Source organism: Pteropus alecto, unplaced genomic scaffold (genome assembly GCF_000325575.1).
Source record: "Pteropus alecto unplaced genomic scaffold, ASM32557v1 scaffold5, whole genome shotgun sequence".
In the NCBI taxonomy this organism is placed as follows: domain Eukaryota; kingdom Metazoa; phylum Chordata; class Mammalia; order Chiroptera; family Pteropodidae; genus Pteropus; species Pteropus alecto.
Window position 1 is genome coordinate 30,089,877 of NW_006441953.1, and position 25,774 is coordinate 30,115,650.

Sequence of the window (25,774 nt, forward strand, 5' to 3'; positions counted from 1 at the left end):
GCCGCCCTTGGCCTCAGTGAAGCACCCCGCCCCCCCAAAGCACTCTACCTTAACTCCTTCCTGGCGACAGAACAGCTGGAGGGCGCCGGGGCTGCTCTCTGGGAAGCTGGTGATTTGGAGATTAAATGCTGGCGACCTCCGCTCTCTCTCCTGGGGAAAAGACTTGGTTTAAAAACAGAACTTTATTGAATTATTTACCTTGCCGTTTTTTCCCACGTTACTCAGCAAAACCAACGAGTTCCAGTTGGCAAAGACGTCACTAAAAAAACGCGGACTAGGACATCCTCATGTGGGCAGGAGAGCGATGGATGTATGTCCCATCTTTGCCGCCAGCGGGCCCGTGGAAACCTGTTTACCTCTTACCTACTCGGCTGGGAGGAAACGGTTAACAGGTTGTCACCAGCAGGAGCGAAGCCCCGAAAGTCACACAGTCATCAGGACCCAATCACGCAAGACCCCGGTTTCGCCATTTTTTCAATATAATCTGCTGACTTTGTTTAGTTTTTCTTTTTTTTTTAACCGCACTCACAAACCAATGATCGTTCTATCCCTGCCTTAGATTGACAGTCAAATCACAATGACGAAGGAAGCGAGAACAAGCATTTTCCCAGAAGAGGTGCTCATTAATCACCCACGGAGTGACACGTGTTCAGGAAAGACAAAGCCCAGGTACTTACAGGGATCAAGGACAGCGGCAGAACAAACATTTCCTACATAGAGCTGCCTGACACCTGAGCCTCGGGCAGCTTAGCTAGCAGGGGAGGCCTTGCCAAATCATACCTTGAAATCGAACTGCTTTTCTTTTCTCAAAACTACAGTAAGGTAAGTGAGCATGCTCTGGACCGCCCCTGCAGAATCGAGCGACAGAACCAACAGGCTTCTGCTGTCGCTAACCGAGATGAGCACCAACTGAGGTGCCGGCTCTCACGTGGATGAACTTGGAAAAGGCTCAAGGAGACAACTTATGAATTTGTTTCCACGAAGCCCCAACCTGGCTACCCTGAGTTTGAAACAGCTTAGCGAGAAACCTTTATTTTCCTTATTAGCCAAGAACGAAATTCGCGATGGCTGGGTTCTATGCATGCCTTTCCATCTGCAATATTTACTTAAACGGAAAAGTCACAAGAGAAAGCTCCTATTTGACGCCAATGCAAGTCAGAAAATTAGCTTCTAATGGCTCTGAAGGACGGTGGAAACACTTAAGAAAATTCTAGTAAACTGAGCCATGCTTATGGAAGTCTCGCGAGAAAAAGATGCATAATGAAGACCTGTGACAGGCTCTCTGACAGAGACCGGTGTATGACCAGGAGCTTGTGTGACTTCCCGTGGCTGCTGCATGACTGAAGCAGCTCCCTCGGGTCTAGGCAAGAGCTGGGCAGTGAGCAGCATAGTGACACTTGGTTCTGGACATTGGGCCACGGCCCATGCCAACGCGACAAAGTACAAGCCGGTCGGCTCTAGGGCAGAAGGAATTTTAATGGAAGCCGGGAGGAGAAGCCAAAACCAGAAAGGCCAACGCCGTAGAGGCGCTTGCTGCCACCGAGGGTACTGGACACGCAAAGGGGACACAGAGAAACGAGTCACAAACTCGGGTGACGTTTAAACTGTCGATGATTTTTCGACTGAAACAAACAGAGGGCTGTGGAGGGACAGGGCGGGGAGGCCATACGGTAACACGCCCGAGGCCAGATGTCCACTGGGCCCGGTAAGGCCACCCGCGTTCTCAACTACACCGGGCCCGGCTCTGTGTGTCCGAGAAGAACTGAACGCTCGGCAGACGACGTCTACCTGCGGACGACGGTCGATCGCCCCCTAAGCTAAAGCGCCGTTTGGCGCTGCGGTGTGAGTCACAGAGTCATTTTTCGGTCTGTTCCCGCCACGACAGCAGGGCCGTGTTCACTGGGTGGAAGCCGTGCGGCGACGTGACCCGTGTTCTTCGCCACCTCTGCAAACACCTCCCTTTGCCGGGGTTTACTTACCTGCATTGACCTTGGCAAAGAGAAAAGGGGTGAAACTAGCAGTAAACACATTATCGAGCCACTCGCGAACCGGGTGAGAACCTGCCATTTCAAAAGGTGAGACTCACGGCATGCGAGGTCGCTTTAAAAGGCGTGTTATTATTAGCGGCAATGGCGCTTCCGTCCGGGTTTGCAGAATGCGCACCAGGTGACTACGCATACAGGAAAGACGTAGTCATGGCGATGGAACACAAATAAAAAAGGCAAACTATTGCAAAAACAAATTATTTTATTAAGTGCAAAACAAGCCGTAGGCAATAAATATATTAGCTCTGGTACATGTCCAAAGACTTCGGCGAGCATTCTCTCCAGAACATATTAAGGCAGTGAACTTATTCTGAACATACAGATTTAAAAAGAAAAAAAGGGAAAAAAGAAACAGCTATAACACGTCCCCTTGACACATGCTTCAAAACGTCTGGGAGCTTTACATGAATTTCAGTTTGGGCTCAAAGAGAATGTCTGCTCCGTTTGAGAGTTTACAACAGATAGAGTCTCTTACTTCGAGTTCTAGCACTCTGAATTCTAACAGCTCGTTCTGGTCCTTGGCGTCCTGCATTTCGTTCTTCAGCTGGCTCTCTTCCATTTCCAGCCTGTAAATCTAGAGCAGAAACACCTGCGGTTTAACGGGCGGTTAAACCGCTACGTCTCACCGGGTCCACGAGGGACGTGTCCCCGACCGTGGACCACCGGAGTCACAAGGGGGGGCGGGGTCTGCAGGCAGTGCCAGACCCTTTCCCCTGAGGGGCGGGACAGTGCAGCAGAGAGAGGCTATGTCTGCTTCGTCCCTGCAGCCCCCAGCCTGGCCCGGGGCGGGGGCCTCCTCATACATCTGCTGAATAAATGGATGATGAGGAACCTGAGGCACGGAGCAATTAAGTTCCTTCCCTGAGGTCAATCGTGGGGAAGCAAGAGTGAGCCCCAAGCCCACCCGAGTGCCTTCTCACCCCAGCCCATCCGGGGCGCGCCCCACCCCCACCCCAGACCAGGCCAGCAGCCCACAGCAGGAAGCCCTCAGGCCTGGGACTTCCCCAGAGGGCCTGTGGAGAGGGCTCAGTGCCAGCAGTTCCCCGGAAAGCATGGTCAGTCTGGGAGGGGGCCTACCCGGGCCTGACAGACACCTACTGGGAGCCCCTAGTCAAGCTACGTGGCTGCACTGCGCCCCAGCCTCGTCCGAGCAGGAACGCGGCCGCCCCACTGCGCTGGCTGCAGGAGGACTGAGTGAGCCGACGCACAGAAATGAGGCCTTGCGAGTCACAGGCACACTGTCTCCCCTCCCAGCCAGGAGGACGGCCAAGACGGGTCCTCTGCTGCGGTGGCCCCACCCCCAGGGGACATCCGGAAACACCGTCAGAGTTTTCTGTGGCTCCCAGAATTCCGTGAGCAGGACCACGGATAGGGAATGTGCCTCCACACACCACAGGGACCAGCCCTGCCCCAAAGCCCCCAGCACTGTGGAGGAACGCGGGGCAGTGAACAGCCACCCAGCCGGTCAGTGCAGAGCTGTGACTGGACCAAGGCCCCTCGCCAGGGGGTCAGGCCAGGTCCGTCTGCTTCTGACATGTAGGACCCCTAAAAGCTGGGCCTAGGCCAGGTCGATTCCTACAGTGTGGGGGGTGCAGAAAGGCAAGTCCAGAGGGACAGAACACAGATGGCGGGGGGTGGGGACAGGGAGTGACTGCGACCGGGCTCGAGGCTGAAAAATGCCCCAGAACTGCACTGTGCTGGTGGATGCACAACTTGGTAAATTTACTAAAAAAAAAAAAGAAAAGAAAAGAAAAAAGAAAGAAAAAAAATCACTGCATTGTAGACAAGAAAAGAAATTAAGCTAAGGTCTTGTCCCAAAGCATTAGATCTACTCCCCAAGCCAAATTCCTGAGAGAGTTCTGGAAAACTCCATGAGCAGAAAGTTCCATGATCAGAGGGGGAAGAGCTGGCTCAGCTCTGCCAGCACCACAGCCTCCACACCATGAACCGGACAGTGGCGGCCTGAGGGCTGCCCACAGACCAGCGCCCGGCGGAGGGGGGCCCTCTCTGTGGGGGGCTCTGGAACCCCGAAGCAATGGCCGAGGAGCCCAGGAGGCCGTCAGGAGGACAGGCGGCCGCCACATCCGCAGGTGTCCAGAGGAATACCTAAATCAGCTTTCCAGCCCGCCCCAGAGGTCAGAACCAGGACCAGCCCAGGAGCCTGGGGACCCGGCTCTGACCGGCAGGGGAGGGCGGCTCTCCTCTACCGGCTGCCGGGGGGCGCTGGTGAGACTGCGGGGCAGGGTGGGGGGCGGGCCTCAGCCCCGCCAGCCAGGCCCCTGGGGGCCGGGGGCGCCCGCCACGTACCTTCTCCAGCAGGTCTTGGTTGGTCCTGATGAGCAGCTGCTTCTCCTCCACCCACTTGGAATCCTAAGGAGAAGCACTAACTGTGTTCACGCACACTAAGCAAACAGGTGGTGACATAATGGTGTCGGCGGGAAAGGTCATCCGACAGGAGCCGGTCTATGAAAAGGTCACTCCGAACCTTTAATCCCAAAGAGGCGAAACGGCAGGTTTGCGGAGCAGCCTCCCCACCCCCACCCCCACAGCCGCTCAGAGCCCCAGAAGCGCAGGGGGCTGGTTCTGTGCCGGTGACGGTGGCGGCGGCCATGGCCGGCTTCCAGGCCGCCCCCCGACGGCTTCTGCACGCCACGGCCCGGCCCCGTTAGGGCAGCACACTCCCGTTCATTCTGCTCCCTCTGCCCTGACCACGGTCAGGTCCCATCCAGGTCAGTTCCACGGGCCCACGGCAGGCGGTCCGCCCTGTCACGTGGCATCCCCGGTGTCTGGCGTGGGGCCTGGCACTCAGCCAGTGCTCGATACAGACCGGTGAGGATGGTAAAGGAACCAGTGGGGGCCCCTCCTCCCCTTCCGAGCTCCGGTGGCTCCTGGGCCTCCTTCCCCCGAATGCTGAGGATAAAGCTCTCCCGCCTCATGGGACAGATCTGGGCCCAGGCTTTGCCTCTCTACTGTGTCCTGCTGTCACCCAGACCTAGCCAGATTTCAAGGATGCACACAGGGAGGTGGCTAATCCGAGACGCTCGAGGCCCTGGATTGTTACGTGACAGTCACAGTGTGGAGCCCTGAGGCCTGACCCTCTGCAAGAACTCGGAGCCAGTTGCGGGTGTCAGTTCGTTTCTGCAATTAAATCTTGATCGTCAACGGCAGCTTTTCTTCAGATTCGAGTCTAAAAATATCTCGGTCACCCTTTGCTTTTGGAATTGCTCCCTGGTTTTGTGCGTTTGGCGAAGGAAGGAAGAGCCACATCACAACCTCTTAGCCCGTTTTGAGCTTTGAAAGCTCCGCAAAGAGGCTCCTCAGCAGGGATGCTCTTGCCCGGGGCCTGCCAGGCCTTGTCCCCGATGCCTCCCGGGCAAATGGCGCAGATCCATGGGGTGTGCCCCTCAGCACCAAGGCCCCAGGGACACCTCCCAGGGGACAGAAACGCAAAGACTCCCAGAGCACATACCCAGTCCTGCTCACCTGTCCCTTCTCAACCAGTAACTTCTCCAAATCTTCGATTTTGGCCTGACACCTCAGCAGATCAGCTTGCAGCTGCTCCCGAGTCTGGACAAAAAAAGACCAGGAGATGAGCGGGTCACCTCGAATGACTGACCGGGAAGCGGCAAGGGCCGTGCCGCCAGCCAGACCTGGGAGCAGCCCCTTCTTTAGCAGCCCGTGTTCAAACCTGGCTGAGCCGGGTGCGTGTAGGGTCTGCCACCTACAGATGGAAACTTCTTAAGAACTGAAAGACCTTGAGAAGCTGTCAGTTCTAACCCCCTTGATTTTACAGAGGAGGCACTAACGCCTGGAGAGGAGGCCAGTGTCTTCAAGGCGATGAGCCAGCCGGAAGCCAGATGCGCCCAGGTCTCAGCCTAGCTTCTTGGCCAAGTCCGGGGGGCTCACTTGGCGGTCACCAGCACTGCCCAACATGCTCACACTGGGTCCGCCCACTTCATGGGCCCTGTGCCACCTACAGCGAGGGCTGAAAACTGAGCGTGGGCAACAGGGCATGGTGGGGACTGTGCCAAACTGGAGGCAACGTCCCCTCAGCGGAAACGGCCACTCAGCCGCAGCCTGGCATTGCTGGGCGTTCTCGGCTTCCGACAGAAGCCAAGGATCTGAGTATCTGTGCAGCCTCGCGACTCTTAAATATTGGCGACTAGATGAAATTTTTAATAAAAACCACATGACTCAGCTCAAACCAAGCCCAGCAGTTCATTTCTCTGACCTACAGATGACAGGCAGAATGTGGCACCAGAAGCACCCCTCCCCCCAGCCTCACTGGCCACCCCCTACCTCCCGGGCGGTCGTGGAACGAAATGGGGGACCCACTGGGCTGAAGCCCTGATGCCCGAGGTGTGCTCCCTGGTCCACGTGACTCCCCAAGGTGGGGTGAGGACCAGTGAGTGGCAGGTGCTGGAAGGCAGAGCTCAGCCCAGCACAAGGGCTGGGCGGCCAGTAGGGCCACCGTGCCTCGTGGGCTGGGAGCACCTTGACGGTCCCTCAGGGTTCCCCGGGGACGGGGACGGTCTCGGGGTTTCTCAGCCGGGGAGGGAGAGGGGTAGAGTCTGCCAGGTCACCACATCTGGGATTTCCATCGAGCCTGACATTCTGACACCAGCCCTGCAAACGGGCGGCTCGCACACTCCTCAGACAGGAATGTCGTTTCTTCTGGGAACTCCCGCGTCCCACCGACGGAAAGACAGTTCCCATCGGGTCTGCCAAGTGCCAGGACAGAGAAGTGGCTGTGTCCCCACCACCCGTCAGAATCCCCTCCGAGTGTGAGAGGCAGGGCCGTGTGACAGAATGCACGGCTGGGTGAGCGTGCGCAAGCGGCCTCCGCCCCCGCCCCTCGCCAGCCCGCAGGCGGCGGCACTCACCCGGGCCTCCCGCTCCGCGTCCAGCGTCCCCCCGACCTGTTCCTGCAGCAGGGCGTAGGCTCGCTGCAGGGCCTGGTACTCCCTGGTCAGCTGGCAGAAGCGCAGGTCGGCCTCCTCTCTGGTGGTCGTCTTAACAGCATGGAGAAGGGGACCAATGAAGCGCGTGGCAGCATGTGGCTTCCAGCGCCGGGGCCACGCAGGCAGAGGCCAGTGTCCTGACCTCACACTGCCACCAGCACTTAAGGAACAGTCACCGCCGCGCAGGAATGGGGACAGCAGACACCGTCCCTGCCACCTCGCACCCGCCTCCCCCGCCCGGCACTGCTGACTCTGGCGTTTCTCCTCAGGACGGGTCACCTGAGTGCGCGAAGGCGCAGACGCTGGTTACAGCGTGAAACGCTGGGCACATCGACACCCAGCATCGGGGGCCCCGCGGCTAAGTGCGCCCCGTGTGGCCACAGGAAACAGTCCCACGTGCTCGAGGGGGCGACGGGGCGCAAAGGTGCCCGTGACACAGTGTCGGTGCAAACAGCAAATCGAGGTGCACGTGTCTGGCGTGACCACGTTTTACTCAGGTTTTCTTAAGAAAATTCGGCTGGGTTGGGGGAGGGCGTGAGAGGACGCAGCTGCTCTTTGTCCCTCCGTGAACCCGGGTCTTGGTGCCCTGGTCACGAACCTGGACGTGCACAGCTGGTCGGGAAAGGGCGAGGGACGGACCTCGGCTGGGAGGGCTGCGGGGCGGGGCGGGGGGCACGCTGCTCCCCCTTTCAGTACAGTCTGGGTCCTACGTGTGCCATCTTTGTAATGAAAACAGCGACCACCCTGTGTGCGCTAGCTGGGCGTGTGCGTGCGTGTGTGTGCGCGTGCATGTGCGTGTGTAACTAGCTGGGTGTGTGTGCGTGTGTGTGCATGTGTGTGTGTGCGTGTGCGTGCTTGTGCGTGCATGTGTGTGCGTGTGTGTGCGTGCATGTGTGCTTGTGTGTGCACGTGCGTGTGTGTGTGTGTGCTTGTGTGTGCGCGTGTGTGCGTGCGCGTGTGTGTGCGTGTGTGTCCGTGCGTGTGTGCGTGCGTGTGCGTGCGCGATGGGGGAGGCAAAGGACAGGCCGCCACGCAGCAATTTCAACTGCAAAGTGTAAGTTACAGCGAGGTGACCTCAGGTTTCTTCTGTGACGTCAGCTCTGGGTAAAGGAGAGGGACCCCACGTGCTGCTGTGCCCCAGCGCCATTCACGGGCCCCGGGACAGTGGGGACCACCTCCCCTTGACACCACGGGCTGTGATGCCACAGGTCCTCTGGGGGCCAAATCTCTACGTGGGGGAGCAGCTCTCGCCACCGTCAGAGGCCGGAAGCGCCACCGCGCGCATCCGCGGCCGAGGTCCGCTTACGTCGTCCAGGTCCTCTTCCGGTGTGGCCGGGGCCCTGTCCGTCCTGTCGGTGTTGCAGGACGTCTCTGACAGGGTTTCCGAGTCCACGGACTCCTCGTCAAATCCAAAAAATGTCTCCACAACATGCTTCTGCAAAGGCGAAGGCACGTGGTCAGGAACGGATCAGGACGGCTGGGTCCCCCGGCCCTGCCGTCCAGGGCAGAGGGGCTACGATGTGCCTCTGGGCCCCAGGCCCCTAGGAGGTGGCCGGGGGGTGGGAGGGGTCTGCCAGCAGAGGGCCTGGCCTGGCGGCCAGGTGCTGCTGACCTGATGCAAGTCACTTCACCCCCGGGCACCAGCTCCCTTCTCCATCAAAGGGACATGGAAGGCCTCCCTCACCGTGAGCACGGGCGAGGTCACGCGTGTGCCGTGCCCCGTGCACTGACACTCCATGCGCCGCATGTTTGCTTGGCTAAGGATGGGGAGAGGGGCCAGGGCGACGTCTCGTTCCAGACGTCACACACGGGAAAAGGGGACAGGGCGGTGCCACAGCTCTGACTGGCTGCGCTGGCATGTGGCCCAGGCCCTCCCTGGACCCGCACCAAGAGATGATCTTTATTTACCTTTTTATCATAGAAGACTCGGAACGTTTGCAAAGTTAGAAGGAACAGTGTAATGGACCCTCATGCACTTGTCACTCAGAGTCAGAGGCAGCTTCGAAGCTCTGCGTGCCCGTCTCCCGGGCCCCCTCCCCGGGGCCCCTCCCCAGCGCCTCTCCCACCCCGAATATCAGCGCATCGCCGCACAGCAAACGCCTGACCCAGCGCCTTCTGTGGGCACCGACACTGGGTGGGCCGAGGGACAGGACGTGATCACAACCAGAGGGGCCCCTGCCACAGCGAGCTCCAGTCCCCTGGGGGCTGCAGGCTTCAATGGCCATCTCCAGGTCATCTTGTTTTAGGTACACTGGCTTTTTGCTGCCCAAACAGTCCCTGGGAAGAGTATTTGTTTGTATAATCAAGTGTGTTTCTCACGACCGTGAAGAGCCATAACTAAACCCAGAGCCGAGCCGCAGGCTCCACCGGCTCTCCCGGAACCCAGCTTCTCCCAGAGTCCCCTCCCCACGCCCTGACCGGCTGGGAGATCAGGGCACACCCCCACACGCTGAGGATGCCTCTCACTGGGCTCGATTAAGTCAGCCTGTCTGCAATCTCAGGCACCTGAACACAAGAAAAACGTGGCTGGTGCCACAATCCATACGTGGCTGGGCAGAGGGGGGAGGGGAGGGGCCGTCACCCTGGGCAGAGGGGGGAGGGGAGGGGCCATCACCCTGTGCAGTTAATTTCTGAAGGCGCTTAGAAGGCGTTTGCACCTGCGCCGAACGTCACCGAAGGTCCTTGCGCTTGCCATTGGTCTTCCCGCTGCAGCTTCCTCTCTGCTCACCACCTTAGTTTTTTAAGTACACCTGGGGCAGGTACCACCCCCAAGAACTCCTGACTCACACGTCAGCCATCTCCCCAACAGCTCCATGGGGGCCTAGTGCAGCCACACACCTCAAAACCCGCTGCTCCCACAATCTAGCATGTGCTCGTCACGGCAGTTCCGTCCCTTTAGCTGCTCAGGCCAAAAACCTAGGAGCCCCCCACCCCCCGCTCCTCACCCCCTCACGCCTCACGGGGAAAGATCCTGCTGGCTCCACCTGGGCACAGTCACCAGCCCTCCCACGCCCTCCCCGCCAGCCCCGCCGCCCTGGCCCAAGCCGCCGTCCTCTCCCTGAAATGGTTAGAACCACCTCCTCCTGGCCATCCTGCTGCTGCCCTTGACCCTCAGGCTGGTGGTCAGTGACTATTTTGAAACAGAAGTCACGTCCTCTCGGTCCTTTGCTCAAAACCCAACGGCGATGGCGCCCGCCATAGCCCGCCCGTGGTGGGCCGGCCCTCCTGACCCGCCGCCCACCCTGCTCTCGCCCCGCTCCGCCTCGTGCGCCAGCCACATGCTCCAGGCTCCCGCACCTGCCACATGCCCCAGGCTCCCGCGCCTGCCACACGCCCCAGGCTCCCGCACCTGCCACACGCCCGGGCAGGCAGGGCCTCTGCACCACTGGACGCTGCTCCCCGCCACCCACTTGCTCCCCTGCTCCCGCGAGTCTGCAGACCGGCCTCAGCAAGGAAGGGAGACCACCCGTCGAAGGCCCCACCCAGTGCCCTGCTGTTGACCGCCTTCATCCCCCCCCGCAGCAGCGTGGCCCCTGACATCAGCCATGCCACCTCCCCGGACCCCGGATGCAAGCGCAGGGACTCTGCTCCAGGAGGGCAGCACTGGGCTCTGCTGTCCCCACGGTGCCCAGGGCCTGGGACGCTCAAGGAATGCTGGCTGTCAACTGAGTGTTCGCGAACACGCCTCCGTCAGGCATCGCAAAGCCAGGCTGTTGACCTGCAAACAGTATCGGGTTGGGAGTTCAGCCGGTGGGGGCCCAACAGGCTCGGGGACTTCAAAGGATTTCTTCCCTCCAAGGAGAGGTCGGAAAGGATCACACGCTCAAACTCCCCCTGCAGATGAGAACCCCTCCCCCATCCACCCAGTTCAGGTATCAAACCCTCCAGGTGGTCTCTAGGGAGCGTGGCCACGAGGACCCAGTGGTGACGGTGCACCTTCAGGAGTGACACGCCCACAGCGCTCAGAGCTCCTCTGCACACGCAGCTCAGCTCCCCCAGCTCCAGGCTCCTGTTCCTCTAGGCAGCCACTCGCCAACCTTAGTTGTAAACACCGCTAATTGCGAGGCCCCTGGGGACGGGTCTGTTTCCTGCTGTGACAACTGATGCTGAGTGGAGATGCAGGGACAGCTCTGCCTGGCACAGGGGTGGAGCCCTGGGACCATCAAGCCGCACGGCCTCCAAGTGATGGGGACAGAATGCCCGGCCGAGCTCACCACTGTCCAGGCCCTGGACCATTCTGGGGGCCACTGACCCAGCGTGGCGTCACCCAGGGTCACTCAGTGTTCGGAGCCGTGCGGGACCACCGGTTAGATACCCGATTTCCGAGCAGACGCGCACTTAAAGCAGAGCTGCCTTTGCAAACTGCCCATCCCCAGGCCCGGGCGCAGCTCCCTGAAGTATAACGGGGTTCCAGAGACCAAGACCCCGAGGCAGCAGCCTCAGGGAGGGCGCAGCATGCAGCTCTGGGAGCGCAGACCGAACACAAGGGCATTCAGACTACAACCCCACGACGAGGGCTGGGCAGCCGCTAACACGCACGGCCAGGCGGCTTCCACCGCAGCAGGGACTTGACTGTCGACGACCAGCCTTGTGTGCCACACGGCCTGAGTTAGTTCCCCTTGGAGAGTGAGCCTTTTCTAAGTGATCGTACTACAGAAATTTCTGCCTTGATTAATAAAACAGCAGGATAGAAAAGGACGTGGTCACCCTTAAAGAGAAAACCTGGCGGCTGTGACTGTAACCACTGCATTTTCAAAATTGACATAAAAACACCAGCCGTCGAGAAAACACCGCTTCCTCTAACGCTGGGCTCCTAACGGGCTTAAACAAAAAGTAACGGGCTTAAAAAAAAAAAGTGGAGCGTGAGAGAAACGTGAGTGTTTCAGCCTCCGCTGTTTTCAAATTCCCTGGGCTTTTCCTAAGAAAAGCCGCTCGAGGGGTCTAAGTTTCCATCTGTCCCCTCGCACGGCGCCTTCGATGCACGAGGGGCTGCTCCCCCAGACTGCAGTCTGCTTACCGCCAGCCTCGCCTTGCGGACTCCTTTCCACAAACGAACCCAGATTTTTTTTAAAATGAGGTTTGGGTAAAAACGACTGCAAAATAAACGCTTCTTCTCCACTTAAGACTTCGAATAGGCAGAGGTGCTCATTCTGAGCAGATCAAATGGGACCGAGCGGAAGAGAGGGGCCCCCCAAAACAGACAACCCCTCGACCGACTCCAGCTTCCCCCAGCCTCTTTTCATCTCTGCTCCGTGTCACCTCCAACAGTCGCTGTCACAGGAAGGAGCTGCCAGTCAACAGGGACCGACTGCCCCAGACCCTCAAGCTGTCCCCCAGAGCCAGCCGCTCACCTTCATGCCTGTAGGTCATCTCCTGGCAGCCCGAAAAGTACAGGCACACCAGGGTGCAGAGGCAGAGGAAGAAGGAGAAGTAGAGGACGAAGAGGACGTACTCCATCACCGCGAGGCTCCCGCCGCCCGCCGGCCCCCGCACGCTGCGTCAGCCAGAAGCCGCATCTGCACCGCCGGCCTCCACCCCCAGGCCTCTGAGGCGCCTCCTCTGCTGCGGAGCCCCGAGACGGGGCCCTGGGACGACGCGCTCTTATCACGGGGACGCAGGCTCCAGGGCAGAGGGGCTGGGGTGCACCGGTCACCCGGACAGCTTCTGCACTGGCCTATTCTCTGACAGCTTTCCTCCCAGACGCCAGGCTCCCCGAGCCGCCCTCCTGCCAATGCCCCGGTCCCTGGGCGATCGCGAGGGCCCCCGGGAACAGCACTAGCAACGGTGACGTGGCCAGAGCCTTCTCCAGGACCAGGCCACAGCAAGGAGGCGCCTCCCGCCTCTGCCCGGGCGGCTTCTCTGCTGCTCGCCAGCCACCACCCACGCGCCCTGGACGCCAGACTCGGCTTCTCGGCAGTGCTTCCTGCGGCCGTTCGTTTTACCGATGATCCAGACGGAAACAGACCGCTGTCCCCTAAAAGCTGCAGCAAGAGCAGACTTCAGACCCCGCGCACATGCGCGTCTGTGAGTCTTGCATTTGCTGAAGAACCTTCTCTAGCGAAAGCATCAAAAGTAAAAACGAACAGATTTTACCATAAAAAGTAAAAGTTCCATTCTCTGAAGTATATAGTAAGGCAACATTAAAAGGCGAAGGACAATTCACAAAAGAAATAACACACACAGCCAAGTTCATACATGTAGTTCGCCTTCAACAATGCTTGATACTCTGTTCTTTTTAAAGCGGCCACGCCATGAGCTGTGTAACCATATCATGCTATGCAACTTAGAGCTCACTAGATCTTTAAGTCATGCTTCCAAATGAGGTGCCACCCAAACAGATTTGTTCAGGGACGTGCCTGTGACCAAGCTGTGCCACGAAGCACCAGCCCTGAGCTTTCTGCTGGAACCACTGAGGAGGAATGCTGCATGGATACAGGGGCTGGTAGGTACGATGCCGGCTGCCGGCGCCACCACAGGGGAGGGCCTGCCTGAGAAAGAGGCCAGCCCAGAGGAAAGCCGAGCTGGAAGATGGAGACGGGCAGGCTCCTGGCAATATCACGTGAGCATCTGGATCGACCCACGCCCGAAGCTGGCCACCTCCAGGATTCCGTTACATAAATTCTTTTCTTTGCTTAAATGACTGAGCTTTTGACAATAGCAATAAAATGAATCTTGGCTAATGGAGGAGGAGGAGATTATCGTAGAAATCGAGCCGTCTGCGAACTGCTGAGTTCTGGGACAAATCTAAAGGCGGATTTCTCTCTGAGCTGCTCTGTACCTGGACCCTCGAGAAGAAGCAAGGCCAGCCTTCGCCCGGCACGCCTTACGCACCAGCTGCAACCGCTGCCTGAGCTTCGGTCCGGGCTCTGCAGAAAGCATGACGCACCCAGTCGGGCTGGCTCCTGGATCTCCTTACCCGCCGCCCCTGCCAGAAGTTTCTCAAGGGTAGAGACGCCGTTCTGGGCCCTGTCACCTGACATCCCGTCATGCCCGAGGAGGACGCTCCACAGAGGATGGCTAGAGAGATGGGGGGATGGGAGGGGCTGAGAATCAAGCCGCCTTAGCCTTCACCACTGAGCCCAGCATGGGCATAAGCAGCCACAGGCCCTGGGCGAGTTCAGACAGGGCAGGCTATCTGATGAAGGTGACCTGACCCAGGGAGCCAGACTGGAGAGTCCAGGCCCCAGGCACACGCGCCAGGTTCCGACACTGCTCCCTGGGCTGCCGAGCAGACCACGTGGCCCCAACCGCGCTTTCCCACAGCCCATCGCCCCTCATTCGAGCACCTCATATCCACATTTCAACTGCTGGGACAACCCAGACTATGGACACAGCTTCCTGGACAAAAAGAGCTCTCTGTGGTGACATTTACAGAAGCAGAAAGTCCAACCAGAGGGAAAGGGTAGTCACTCAGCGAAATGTTTGTTCAGCGCTCAGGGCATATACCAGGACCACCCAAAAAGAGCTGTCTGCGTAAGCAGGAACGTGTTTACTGCGGCGTCGCTCATACCTGGGAGGGGCTGAAAGCAAACGTGCCGACAGACACAGCAGAGTGGTCGGCAAATTCACGGCCTCGCTACTCAACGGATTACGTAGCCCTAAAAACGTGTATTTACGGTGACAGTATTGTAACGTGGATAAATGCTTCACGGCGTGAGGTTAGGCAAAACCCCAGGTACAAAAGCACATTCTACAGGTACAGGTACATCATTCGAACAAAGATGGAGCAGGAGGAGTCCTGGGGGGCGGCGGGGGGGGGCATTAAAATGCCAACACCGATCGCACTGCGGGCGACGGCTCCCGTTCATTCCCCAGGGATTCTACGGTGCAGTTATCCGCTTCTGTAATAAACACACGGATTAAAAATATACGAGTTCTCCCCACTCCCGGTTCATGGCGTCAGAGCAGAGAGACCCGCACCACGCTCAGCTTGACCTGGGGCTCCAAGCCTGGGCCACGGAGACCAGATGAGTTTAAATCTCGGCCTTGTCCATTGACTTGGTCTCTGCATCACTTCTGCGTTTTAGATCTAGACCCATCCTATCGCTGTAACATGGGAAAAGGTCACACCAGCCCCCCGGGCTTGCCGCGAGGGTTAAACGAGCTGGTGTGAATGGCCACGTGTCTGAGTGTCCGGGACGTGGCAGCTCTCGGATGGGCACGGACACAGCGACGCGGGCCTGGCTGCTGCACTCACTGTCCCTTTGGCCCACGGAGTATGTCATATGCATTTTCACCAACGGTTAAAATCTTTACGTTGTTCATGAAGCGTGGTGGTGTGGGTTGACCTGTGTCCCCCCAAAAAGACATGTTGGAGCCCTAACCCCCCAGGACTTCAGGATGTGACCTCGGTCATTGCAGAAGCGATTAGCTAACGGGGTCACACCGGAGCAGGGTGGGCGCTTCATCCAGTACGGCTGGTGTCCTCAGAAGAAGACAGCCGTGTGAAGACACAGACACGGGGAGACTGGCCCGTGACAACGGGCGCAGCTGCAAGGCCAGGAAAGCCGCACTGCCAGCAAACCGCCCGAAGCGGGAAGAGGCCAGGAGGGGTCCCCAGCGGGTCTCCACGGGAGCACGGACGGCCCTGCCGACACCTTGATTTTGGACGTGGAGCCTCCAAAGCTACGAGACGATAAAGCTGCTGTTCTAAGGCGCCGAGTTTGCAGGACTCGTTACGGAAGCCCCAGGGAGCCAATGCACGAGACCTTCCACGTCTCCCGAAAGACCGGGATGCGCGACGTCACCTGGCCCAGCTCCTCACAGCAACTGGCATGTGGAGCCTGCTTTGCCACAGTCCCCACCGCTCCCTACTGCCACCTCGACACGAAAGCCATACATCCGTGGTCATTCAATGTCACATCTGCACTGCTGGCTTCTTCAGAGGAGTGTTTCTCTATGACCATATCTCTACCAAAAGATAAGCCGGGAGGAGTAGCTGGTTCAAGAAAAAGGGACCCACATCTTCCTGGAGGCGAAAACGTGCTTCTGGGTTCTCGTGCCAACCAAATGCCCTGTTTACACCTGCCTGGTTCTCTGTCCCACATTCCAGCTTGGTCCCTGTGGGCACCTGAGCTTTCCAAGCCCAGCTGTCTCTCTCCACTGGGACATCCGGACACTATCTCTATAAATCCACATTTTAAAAAAATGCAGTTCCGCATTATTCCATAAAAGCCCAAAGCTCCCAATTTTTCAGAACAGGATATAAGATGTTACAAACCAAACCTGAGTGTCCTTTAAATCCTTCAAAAGGTCTCAGCATGTATGTTTTTAATGTGGGGTGAGCAGCGCCTGAGGCCTAAATACAGAATCCATCCGTCAGCTTTCCATGAATAAATTACAGTAACGGGTCCACGCCATGAGTTATGCAGCTTCGAGAGACGGTGGTTACGGGTTTTGCACCATCGAACTCACAGCGATGGGCGTCTCTGCCTGTAAGCCCGTGTGGATGGCTCACATCTGCCCTCTCCCTGGGCGGCATGCCCCGCGGACGCTGGCATGGAGACCAGGCAGGGCAGCTGCACCGTCGCAGGCTCACCTTGGGCGGCTTCAGGCCTTTCCCGCGATGTCTTTTGGAGCGCAAGAGCCGTTCCCTCTCCTGGAAGAAAGCAAGAGTGTGGGCACCCTCGGCCAGCCCCGCGCCACACCAGCCAACCCCGCCGGCCGCAGCACCCGCCTGTCGGCATCGGGCGCAGGTGAGCCGGGTCATGACACCCAGGCGAGGGCCGCTTCTCGGCACTCAGAGCTACCGAGCTGCACCATGTACTCCAGCCCTCAACTGGGCCACGGCCGGAGGGGGAGAATGCCCAGGTCTGCCAGTCCCGTGGGAACCAGCTGGAAGCTGTAAAGCGCCAGGCAGTGCTGACTAGCTGTCTGCTCTGCCAGGACCACAGCAGAGAGCGAATGCCTGTGGCTCCCACAGAGCCGGGGCCAAATCCGCGTGGGACCGCCCCCTGCCAGGTGACACACTTGATTTCACTGGTTCTCAGGTTCTTCTTTTGCTCTGTGGGACTGGGACGTGGCCTGCAGTGTTCCCCTAAGAAGGAAACAGGAGACCGGCTGCCATCGCCAGAACGGCGTCTGCAGAGCAGCAGCCGCAGAAGCAGCATAGGGCCCCAGATAAAACCAGGACATTCTCTCCTTTCGAATCAAGCCCCGCGTTCCCCTTTGGCAGCCGGGAACCCCAGAGTTTGGTGCTTGGTTTCTGCCTCGTGGCCCACCCATCCATCCCTCCTGACCCTGACCGATGCTGCGACCTTCGTTTTCTCTGGTCTCACCTGTTTGTTATTCCTCTTTGAACTTTACATCGTTTTATCTAATGTGCTTTTTCATCTCGTTACACCCAGTCTTTCGTATAACGAAGCAAAGATGGATGGAAGAAAGGAGGACTGGAAAGGTGAAGGGATGGAGGAGTGGAGAAGTGGATGGAAAGAGGTATGGAAGGAGAGGAGGCTGGATGAATGAATAGATGGGGCGATGAATGGAGGGATGGGAGGAAGGGAGGAAGTGAGTGGGGGAAGGAAGAAGAATTAAAGAGATAAAGCGATAGGTAAGCAGAGGGAACTTGATAGTCACGGTCAAATCCTTCTCCACAATTCTGACCACTGGCTTTACTGCCCTTTGAAGACCCACGACTGCAGCCGGGACCTTCCCTCTTGGGCAAGCTGAACACACTCTGCTTCTGAAATCCAAATAAAGCTCACTGCAGATGCTCCTCGTTACTGGTGCCTAAGCTGCTTCCACGGAGAGCTGCTGAATTCTCTGGACATAACCCTCCACCCACTTACGGCGTGCTCAGCCCTCTAATCTCTCTCACACACACAGTCTGAGCAGCCCTTCAAATTCTGGTCCGATTAGAGGTTTAGGTTTTCAAGCTCGTGGTCTGCAACAACTAAGCTAAAAAAAAATAATCAGACTTCTCGGGACCAGATCATGCCCTCTCTGTAAAGGCCAGAGACTCAACACCGATGCTGCTTCTTATGACAGCAAACCAGGGAGACCACGTGACAGGGTGAGTGGCCATGGAAACCACCCCCGGGCACCAGTGATGCCGTTTAGCAAAGTCGGGGCTGCTTTCCAGCAGAGAGTAAGGGAGGAAGGTGCCTGTCCCCGGGGTGAGCTCGGTGAGGCCCACCCGGCTTCTGCAGCATCGTCCGGAAGCCCCGACGCCATGCCTGACACCCACATCGCCTGGCATCACACCGAGGGCTGTCGCTGAGAGCAGACGCACCAGTGAGAGGTCGTCGATGACGTGCTGCTGCTCCAACACCTGCAGCCGCAGGAACTCGATCTCCTGCTCGTCCCTCGTCAGGCTGAGGTCGTTCAGGGAAGTGTGTCGCTTCAGAGACGCCTGTGCCGACAGCTTTTCTTTCTGCAGCGGGAGAAAGAGACAGCGCCATGGGGCTGCTCACCCAACCACGATTGCTAAGGACCCGCCGTGCGCCTCGGGACACGGAGTGTGGGCTCGGGAGATACAGGATGGAAGGACCTCGTCCCTAAGCGGCAGGCCGCATGCAGGAATTACGCACAGTGCCTGGCCCCGCTGGGGACCGGGGAGAAGGCACCCGTCTCTGAGCCTCATTCTCAGCTGTGGAACAGGGGGTGACTGACGCTACTCTGCAGAGTGGTCCATGAACCGTCAACCCCGAGGCACCGCCCCGACCACAGAGGCCAGCCATTCTTGCTGGAATAAATGAACCTCCCCTGTGCGGAGCTCGGAGCAGAAGCCCCATCCCGGTCCCGCCCTGGCCCGCACAAGGGGCCGCTCTCCGTGAAGCCCCCGCTACGCCATCGTTCCGGCCCGCCAATCACCCCACAGCGTCACTCTCGTTCCCATTTACGGATGGAGAAACTGAGGCGCGGAGAGAAAGAGACGCATCTACAGGCGCAGGATGGTGGCTCACAGGGCTGGGGCTGCCTTCCCACCTGGCGCTCCCCACAGCGCCCTAACTTGCAGACGGTGACAGCGGTGGGGACGAGTGTGGGGCTGCCTGGGGCAGGCGGCGGAGGAGGGGCCATGGAGAACGGCACAGAGAGGCCCGGGGTTGCGGGGTTGCGGGGTTGCGGGGAAGGATCCCAGACAGACAAGGATCCCGGGCAGGCCCGGGGGCCACCTACCATTTCCACGTTTTCCCTTGTGAGGTTCTTGATCTTCTCCTCCATCCTCTGGATGCTGTGCAGCAAGTCCTCGTTCTTCTTGTTCATGCGCTTGTTCTTCTCCACGAGGGGCTTCAGCTGGACCTCCGTCTCCCGGGAGCGTTTCAGCTGTGGTTGGAGGGAGACAGAAGGCCGAGCGGCTGTCACATCACGGGGGCAGGGGAGATCCGACCTGGGCCTCCCTCGGGACTGGGGCTGCCGCCATTAGGACATCTGCTGGGTGCTGCAAACCCCAGAAAGGGCCCACAGATACCTGGCTCGCAAACACAGTAGCCCCCCTGAGCCTTGCGGGGCCTGGGCAAGGTGAGACGAGGAGCCCGTGTGGGGGACCCGTAAACCTGCCTGTGGCCTATGCTGAGTCCACCGGCCCACACTCCCTCCCCCTGGGCACAGAGGTCATGGGCCGCGTGCACAGAGGTCAATCCAGCTACCTAGTTCTTCCTGGTCACCATTCTCCCCAAGGACAGACCGACACTCCTGTGCGACACTCCTCAGAGAGCAGCCAGGCGCTGGGCCCCATGCCGTGCCAGGCCCAGAGCTGGCGGCACAGAGGCGAGTGAAGCCATCTGGCCTTGGAAGGCCGTGCGAGTCCTCCGAGCAGTCCCCACGACTGGCGGGGTGCCCTTCCAGCCCCCCTCGTCTGGCTAGCATCGGGAGCCCCTCCAGCGCCCAGGCCCTGTGCTGCGGACTGGGTCAAAGGGGTGACGTGACAGGGCGCCCGTCCAACCGACGGGAGCAGGGCAGCGACAGCAGCAGAGGCATGAGCTCGGTGAGACGAGTGTGGGCGGCCGCCCCAGGCGGGGGCCGCACGCCCCGCGGTTCAGGAGTGCGGCTCGTCCACGCAGCTCCACCCGGTGCAGCGGGCACAGGACGTGGGTGACAGGCAGAGAAGGTGCGGGCGTGGTAAGGCCTGTTAGGGGTCTAGAGAGCTCTGTCACTTGGTTTCCACCCCCGACCCCTCGGGGCCTTGAAGCGGGAGCACACTGCACTCGGGTATCCTTCTAGAACAATCTATCACTCCGACTGTCGTGGGGAGGCCAGCCTCGCAAAGCAGAGACATAAGGAATGAGAGCGGTGAGGGGACGGGGACTGGGGACCTGCACGGTTGCCCGCTCTCCTCCCTTCCGAGCAGAGTGGCCTTGGTGGCACATTCGTCTCCTAGCTGTACGACCCTGGCCAAGTTCTCAGCCTCAGTTTCCTCACCTACAAAACAGAAATAATGCCAGACCTGCCTCACAGACTTGTTGTGAGGATTCAACGCACAGTGATGAGGTTCACAGGATTATTTTAACGGACGAAAATTAGAAATAAATGAACTGTCCATCGGCATCACCACCACGAGAACAGCCACTGCGTGCGTCAAGTATAAGCCATGTGTCCACAATGGTAAGCTGTTCCAGGCCTCTCTCATTCAGCCCTCACCGCAAGTCTAGGAGGGGGCCCCATGCCCACCCCCATGTCACAGACAAAGAACTTGACCCCAAAGAAGCAGGAGATGTGCTCAAGGTCACGGAGAAAGTGCTAGCACCGAGAATCGAACACAGGGGCTGACTGCAGACCGCGCTTTTAGTCACCAGGCTGTGAAAGTTAAAACACTCCGACGGTCTCCGTTAAAACATAAAACGTACCTCTGACTCACACATGCTGCTTCTCAGAACCCGCCCCGCAAAAATAAAGCCGCGAGTGAGTAAAAACAGAAATTTATCTTCTACGTGGCATTGTTTATAACAGCAAAGAAACCCGAACCAGTCTGAACTTCCACCGGTAGCGGAGTGGCTGGATAAACCATGGTATGTCCACATAATGGAGTACGATGCAGCCGTCAAAAAGGCAAACGTAGATCTACCTTCCTGCACTGATGGGCGTGCTCTAACTGGTAAATCGAGTGAGAAAAGCAAGCTGCCGACCAAGACACGGGGGGTCCCACTTTGTAACCACAAACAAAACGAAACTCTCTTGGTGGTGTCGCTACAGTCACATAAGCAATGAAAACATGGAAGAACCACCTCGAAGGGTTGACAGCAGTTACTGCAGGATTTTAAGATGGACGTATTGCCACACTTAGCAATTTTCACTTTAAACACTTCGGTGTAGTCCGAAGTGTCTCAAACAGCCTGTAATTTTTTTCTGAACCACTTAGAAAACTATTATGTAGCTCATAGGGAATTTTGTTTTAGCTCATGAATATTTAGGTGAAAAACAGATATAATATTAGACGTACGTTCTCATTATAGCTATATAAAAGTATGCCTTTAAAAATACTGGAAGGAAATGAATTTATTTTGATCTTGTTAAAATTGCGAAGAGGTGACACTTAACACATTTCACTGACTTTCATAATAAAACTTGGAATAAACAGAAATATTATGATGCATTTGTCAAGACGTTTATGTACTGACTACCACTTCAAAAGAATTAGCTTAGCCGTTTATCTAAAAAATTTAAATATGTTCAAGAAATTGCTATTTTTACTAGAGACTTATTTTTTAAGCAGAAGTCCATGTTTATTATTTTAAAAATTAGAATCACGTGAGCTTTTAGGCAAAAGAAAGTAGATAAGCGAAAAATAAAAAGCATCCATAATCATACCGCCTAAGACAACTTCCAATATCCAAGACGATGACAAGTATGCCTGTTCTATAAACTGTTCTCATCGTTTAATTTACTGTGAACTGGTTTCCACGGCAATTAAACGTGACCCCCATCGTCATCCTCAGTGACTGAACACAATAACTGTTGCACGATTGCACGTTGCACGATTACTCTGACCAGCGCGTGAGAATTTTCGGTTGCTGTCCTAAACAATACTGGGATGAACATCCTGTCTGCCCTTCCCACTGGACCTCTCCCACTGTCTGCTCGGGGTGAGTGCCTGCAGAAGCGAAGGGCAGAAGCTGTTAGGCGTCTTCAGTGTGCGTGTGTTGGATTTTTAACCAGAAATAAATTAGAAAGCAAAGCGAGCCAGAAGGCCTCTGCACCCACTTTCTGTTCAAGGCGCATTTCGCGCCCGGGGCGGCTTCCCTGCACCCCACCCCCACCCCGAGGCACCATCTGTCTCCGGGGGCCGATTACCAGTTCATTCCTCTCGTCTGCCAGGAGGGTATTTCTGTCTTCCAGCTTCCGTATCACCGAGTTCAGCTCAGCAATTTTTAGTTGAAATCGCCGTACATCTCGCTCGTCCATATGTTGATCCTAAAAAAAAGTCGAGATACGAATGTACTTTGAAGTGGGAAAGATTCCAAGCACCCTGTGGACCCTTCTTAGACAATTCACAGGCGTGCTGGCCGAACCGGCTCCTCACGAAGGCCGGTCACCAGGCTGGGGCTCCCGGAAGCCGAGGACGTGGACGACATCTCGAGCCCTGCCGGTGACCTACAGGAAGCCTTCATTTCAAAGGCGATGGGACTTCGAACCTGCCAGTGGCCTGAATGTCGTCTCTGGGGACCTTCGCGTTGGAGCCCCTGCTCGCGGACATCTCTTAGGAAGGCCCCTCGTGGACGTGCTAGGACTTCCTCACAGCGCCTGCTGTGTCCACCTTGCTCACCACCGAAATGCCAGCACTCACATGGTGTCTGCGTGCAGCACGCGTGACACGCGCTCTAACACTCAGTGAGTGAGTAAGTGAGTGAGTGAGCAGACGCTGCTCTGCCCGCTCTGCCTGTCAGGGGCCGCGCTGGTGCCCCGCGTGCCCTGTCTGCTGGCTAACGCGCCTCTCGTCCGGCAGCACTCATGTCCAGTCCTGACGCGGTCCCTTTCTGGGCTCCTACTGCAGACCCTGCACTGATGTCTTCACTGCTTTCTTTTCCAACTGAGCTCCAAGACCACGGGAGACAAAAGCAGCCACACTGGGCCTGTAACGTGGTGAATGTCAGCAAATTTGGAGCGGAAGGGCTAAGAGAGGGAAGGAAGGACGGACAGACGGGTGGGAGGCAGGCAGGCAGGCAGGCAGGCAGGCAAGCTGCCTGGCTGGATGGTGTGTGGTCAGCTCTGAGTCCCCCTCACCTGGACACCCAGGAGCTCCGCCGTGTCCCCGATGCCAGGCGGCAGCTCTCTCTTCGGACTGCCGTGGTACCGCTCGGCCTCTTTGACCTGAACCAGCTGCTCGTCCAAAGCCTCTTTCTGAAGCAGCAGCTTCTGGGTCTGCCCAGTCTGCACGCCGAGTTCCTTCTCCAAGGCCAGAATCACACGGTCCTTCCCTTTGATCTCATCCATCTGAAAAAGAGAAGGAACAGCCGTTCGGTGTAGAGGCTCGTGCCTGGGAGCCCCTCCCCCGCGGGCTAACCCCCCAGGGAAAGGTCGGGCAGTTCCACGGACCCAGGTCGGCTGACCCCAGCAGACTCGGGACATGGAGAGACAGCGGTGCCCAGGCTGTGCCCTGCTCCCCCGTCACTGCCCCGAGCACAGAGGAGCAGAGCTGTGGGTTCAAGGACCTGCAGAGTCAACTAGACACTCGCTTTCGAAATTCATCTATGCTCGTGTCTCTCCCACCTTAACGACATAAAGCCCTGAGCTCCAGGCCCCTCGGCCACCCTCCACTGCCCGAGCTAAGCTTCTTCACAGAGCGGGCAGCTGTCCTGGCCCGCTCACTGCTCGAGCGCCTCCGGTCTGGTCACGGCCCCCACCCTCCACCCAAATAGCTCCTGCTAAGGTCTCCAGTGCCTCCCCGGCCCCCAAGCCCACTGGACAATTCTCTGTCCCGCCCGCTCCCCAGCACCTGGCATCGTCACCCCCGCCTGCTTCGTGAACCTCTCCTGCCCCCTCCACGCTCCACGGCGACTTCTGGTTTCCATGTCCTTCGCGGAGTCGCCTGGGCCTGGCTGCCACGAGAGCAGGATCCCGCGGCCGGGCGGCTCCCGGCTGCATCCTGTCCTCACGTCACGGTGTCTTCGCCCATGACATTAAGCCCCCACAGGTTGCTGACGCGTCACAGTCCCCCAGCCCTGACCTCTCTGGGAGCCACACGATTGTAGGACCTGCTGGGTGCTTGGGATCCCCAAGGACCCATCGGCCCCAGCCCACCCAGCCCGGCTCGCCAGCATTCCCCAGAGAAAACCAGGAGGAAAGACAGCCACCATTTCTGGACACGGAGCCAAGAGCTGGGAAACTGCCCCAGTAAGGGCGCTGTCCCGGGGTGCCATGCCCCCCACCCGCCCACCCCCGGCCGGGTCCCACCTGGAAGCTGAGATCGTGATCTCGTTTGGAAAATGGGTTGCTGTCAATATAATTAGTTAAGATGCGGTCACGCTGGAGTAGAGGGGCCCTTATGACTGACTGGGTCCTCACAAGAGGAGGAGACACACGGACACACAAGGCCATGCGAAGAGGCTGGAGCAATGCTGCCACAGCCCGTGAGGCGTCAAGGACTGCCAGTGACCAGCAGAGGCCAGAGGAAGCAGAGAAGGACACCGCCCCTCCCCCCCGAGAGCCTCCAGAGGCGCACAGCCCTGCCGACACCGCGATTTTGGACCTGTGGCCTCCAGAACCGTGACAGAATACATTTGCTGTCTTATGCCACTGAGCTTGAGGCCGTTTGCTCAGGCAGCCCCGCAAACGAAAGCTCTTACTCCAAACCATGCACCCCGAATTCAGACGCAGAACACTGGTTAAGACCGGACGGAAGCGAGCTCAAAGCCCTGCCCCAACCTGCCGGGTGACTTCGGGCAGGCTGGGCCACCTCTCTGAGCCTCAGCCTCTGTCGCGTGGGGACACCGAGAACAGTCTGTCCAGCCGTGGGGAGATTCCGATCAACCGGGAAAAGAATTCGGCACAGAGCCTGGCACGCGCTAAGCAGGCAATCGATTCAGTTGCCAGCACGGCTTTATTTCAGCTCCTGGTTAACAGAAATCTACTTTGTTTAAACAGCAGACCGCTCAAAACCGATGGGATATAATTGAGATTATAGAGGGAGGGGATGGGTACCCCCGAAATCCAGACTGGGAGCTTTTTAAACGAAGTCCTACTGTTCTAACAAGCTCTCTGGGTCTCCTTTCTTTGGAAGGAAAAAGATGGTCCCCTCCCCTCCACACTCCCAGCCTCTCCCGTGACAATCTCCCGACACGCCAGCCGAGGGTGTGCCCGGCCAGCGTATCCTGCACAACAGCCCCACTGCGCCCCCTGGTGACGACCCACCCGCAGCTCCCCACTGCGGCCTGAGCCTGCACGGGCAAGAGCAAACCCCACTGCAGGGAAGAATCCTTAAGGATGCAGAAAACTCGGCTGCCACCGCGTTCTTGGATGAAGACCCCACACCGCTCTCCATCGTCTTCATCTCCTATGGCCAACCAGGGACGAAGCTGTGATGGCTGGCGCCCCATGGGGACGGAGGGCCATGAGGATCATGACTATGTTCCCAGAGCCCCTTCTGAGGGAAGCTAGGAGGAGCCTGTGTCCCTCAACTCCACAGCGCCCCGCAGTGGCCCCTTCCAGACTTTGCACATGAGAAAGAAGCAACTTCCAGATTTTAAGGCCCTGTGTTCTGCGGGGGGCCGTCCGTTCCGTGGCACCGAACCGAACCCTAACTGGTCTGGGGGCTGAGCCCAGAAACCGGAGTTTAGGGCCCCAGGTTGACTGTAGCGGCCTTTCCTCTTGACTTTCCCGAAGGGGCACGTTAAA

General features: G+C 58.1%; 1 protein-coding gene across 3 annotated transcripts in view; it reads right to left on the reverse strand.

The window, feature by feature from the left end:
• JAKMIP1 (janus kinase and microtubule interacting protein 1) overlaps positions 1-25,774 on the reverse strand; it is a 53,028-nt gene that overhangs the window by 17,430 nt on the left and 9,824 nt on the right. The window contains exons 3-13 of one of the 3 annotated variants that reach the window (XM_006919001.1): positions 23,165-23,374; positions 22,235-22,354; positions 19,124-19,270; positions 18,237-18,377; positions 16,545-16,604; positions 8,313-8,441; positions 6,929-7,057; positions 5,529-5,612; positions 4,353-4,415; positions 2,521-2,619; positions 49-150 (exon numbers count right to left, since the gene is read on the reverse strand). In XM_006919001.1, the coding sequence (XP_006919063.1) occupies positions 49-150; positions 2,521-2,619; positions 4,353-4,415; positions 5,529-5,612; positions 6,929-7,057; positions 8,313-8,441; positions 16,545-16,604; positions 18,237-18,377; positions 19,124-19,270; positions 22,235-22,354; positions 23,165-23,374 (1,284 nt within the window). The remainder of the gene's footprint in view (positions 1-48; positions 151-2,520; positions 2,620-4,352; positions 4,416-5,528; positions 5,613-6,928; positions 7,058-8,312; positions 8,442-16,544; positions 16,605-18,236; positions 18,378-19,123; positions 19,271-22,234; positions 22,355-23,164; positions 23,375-25,774) is intronic. The other 2 variants (XM_006919002.2, XM_006919003.2) reach the window with 2 other exon arrangements.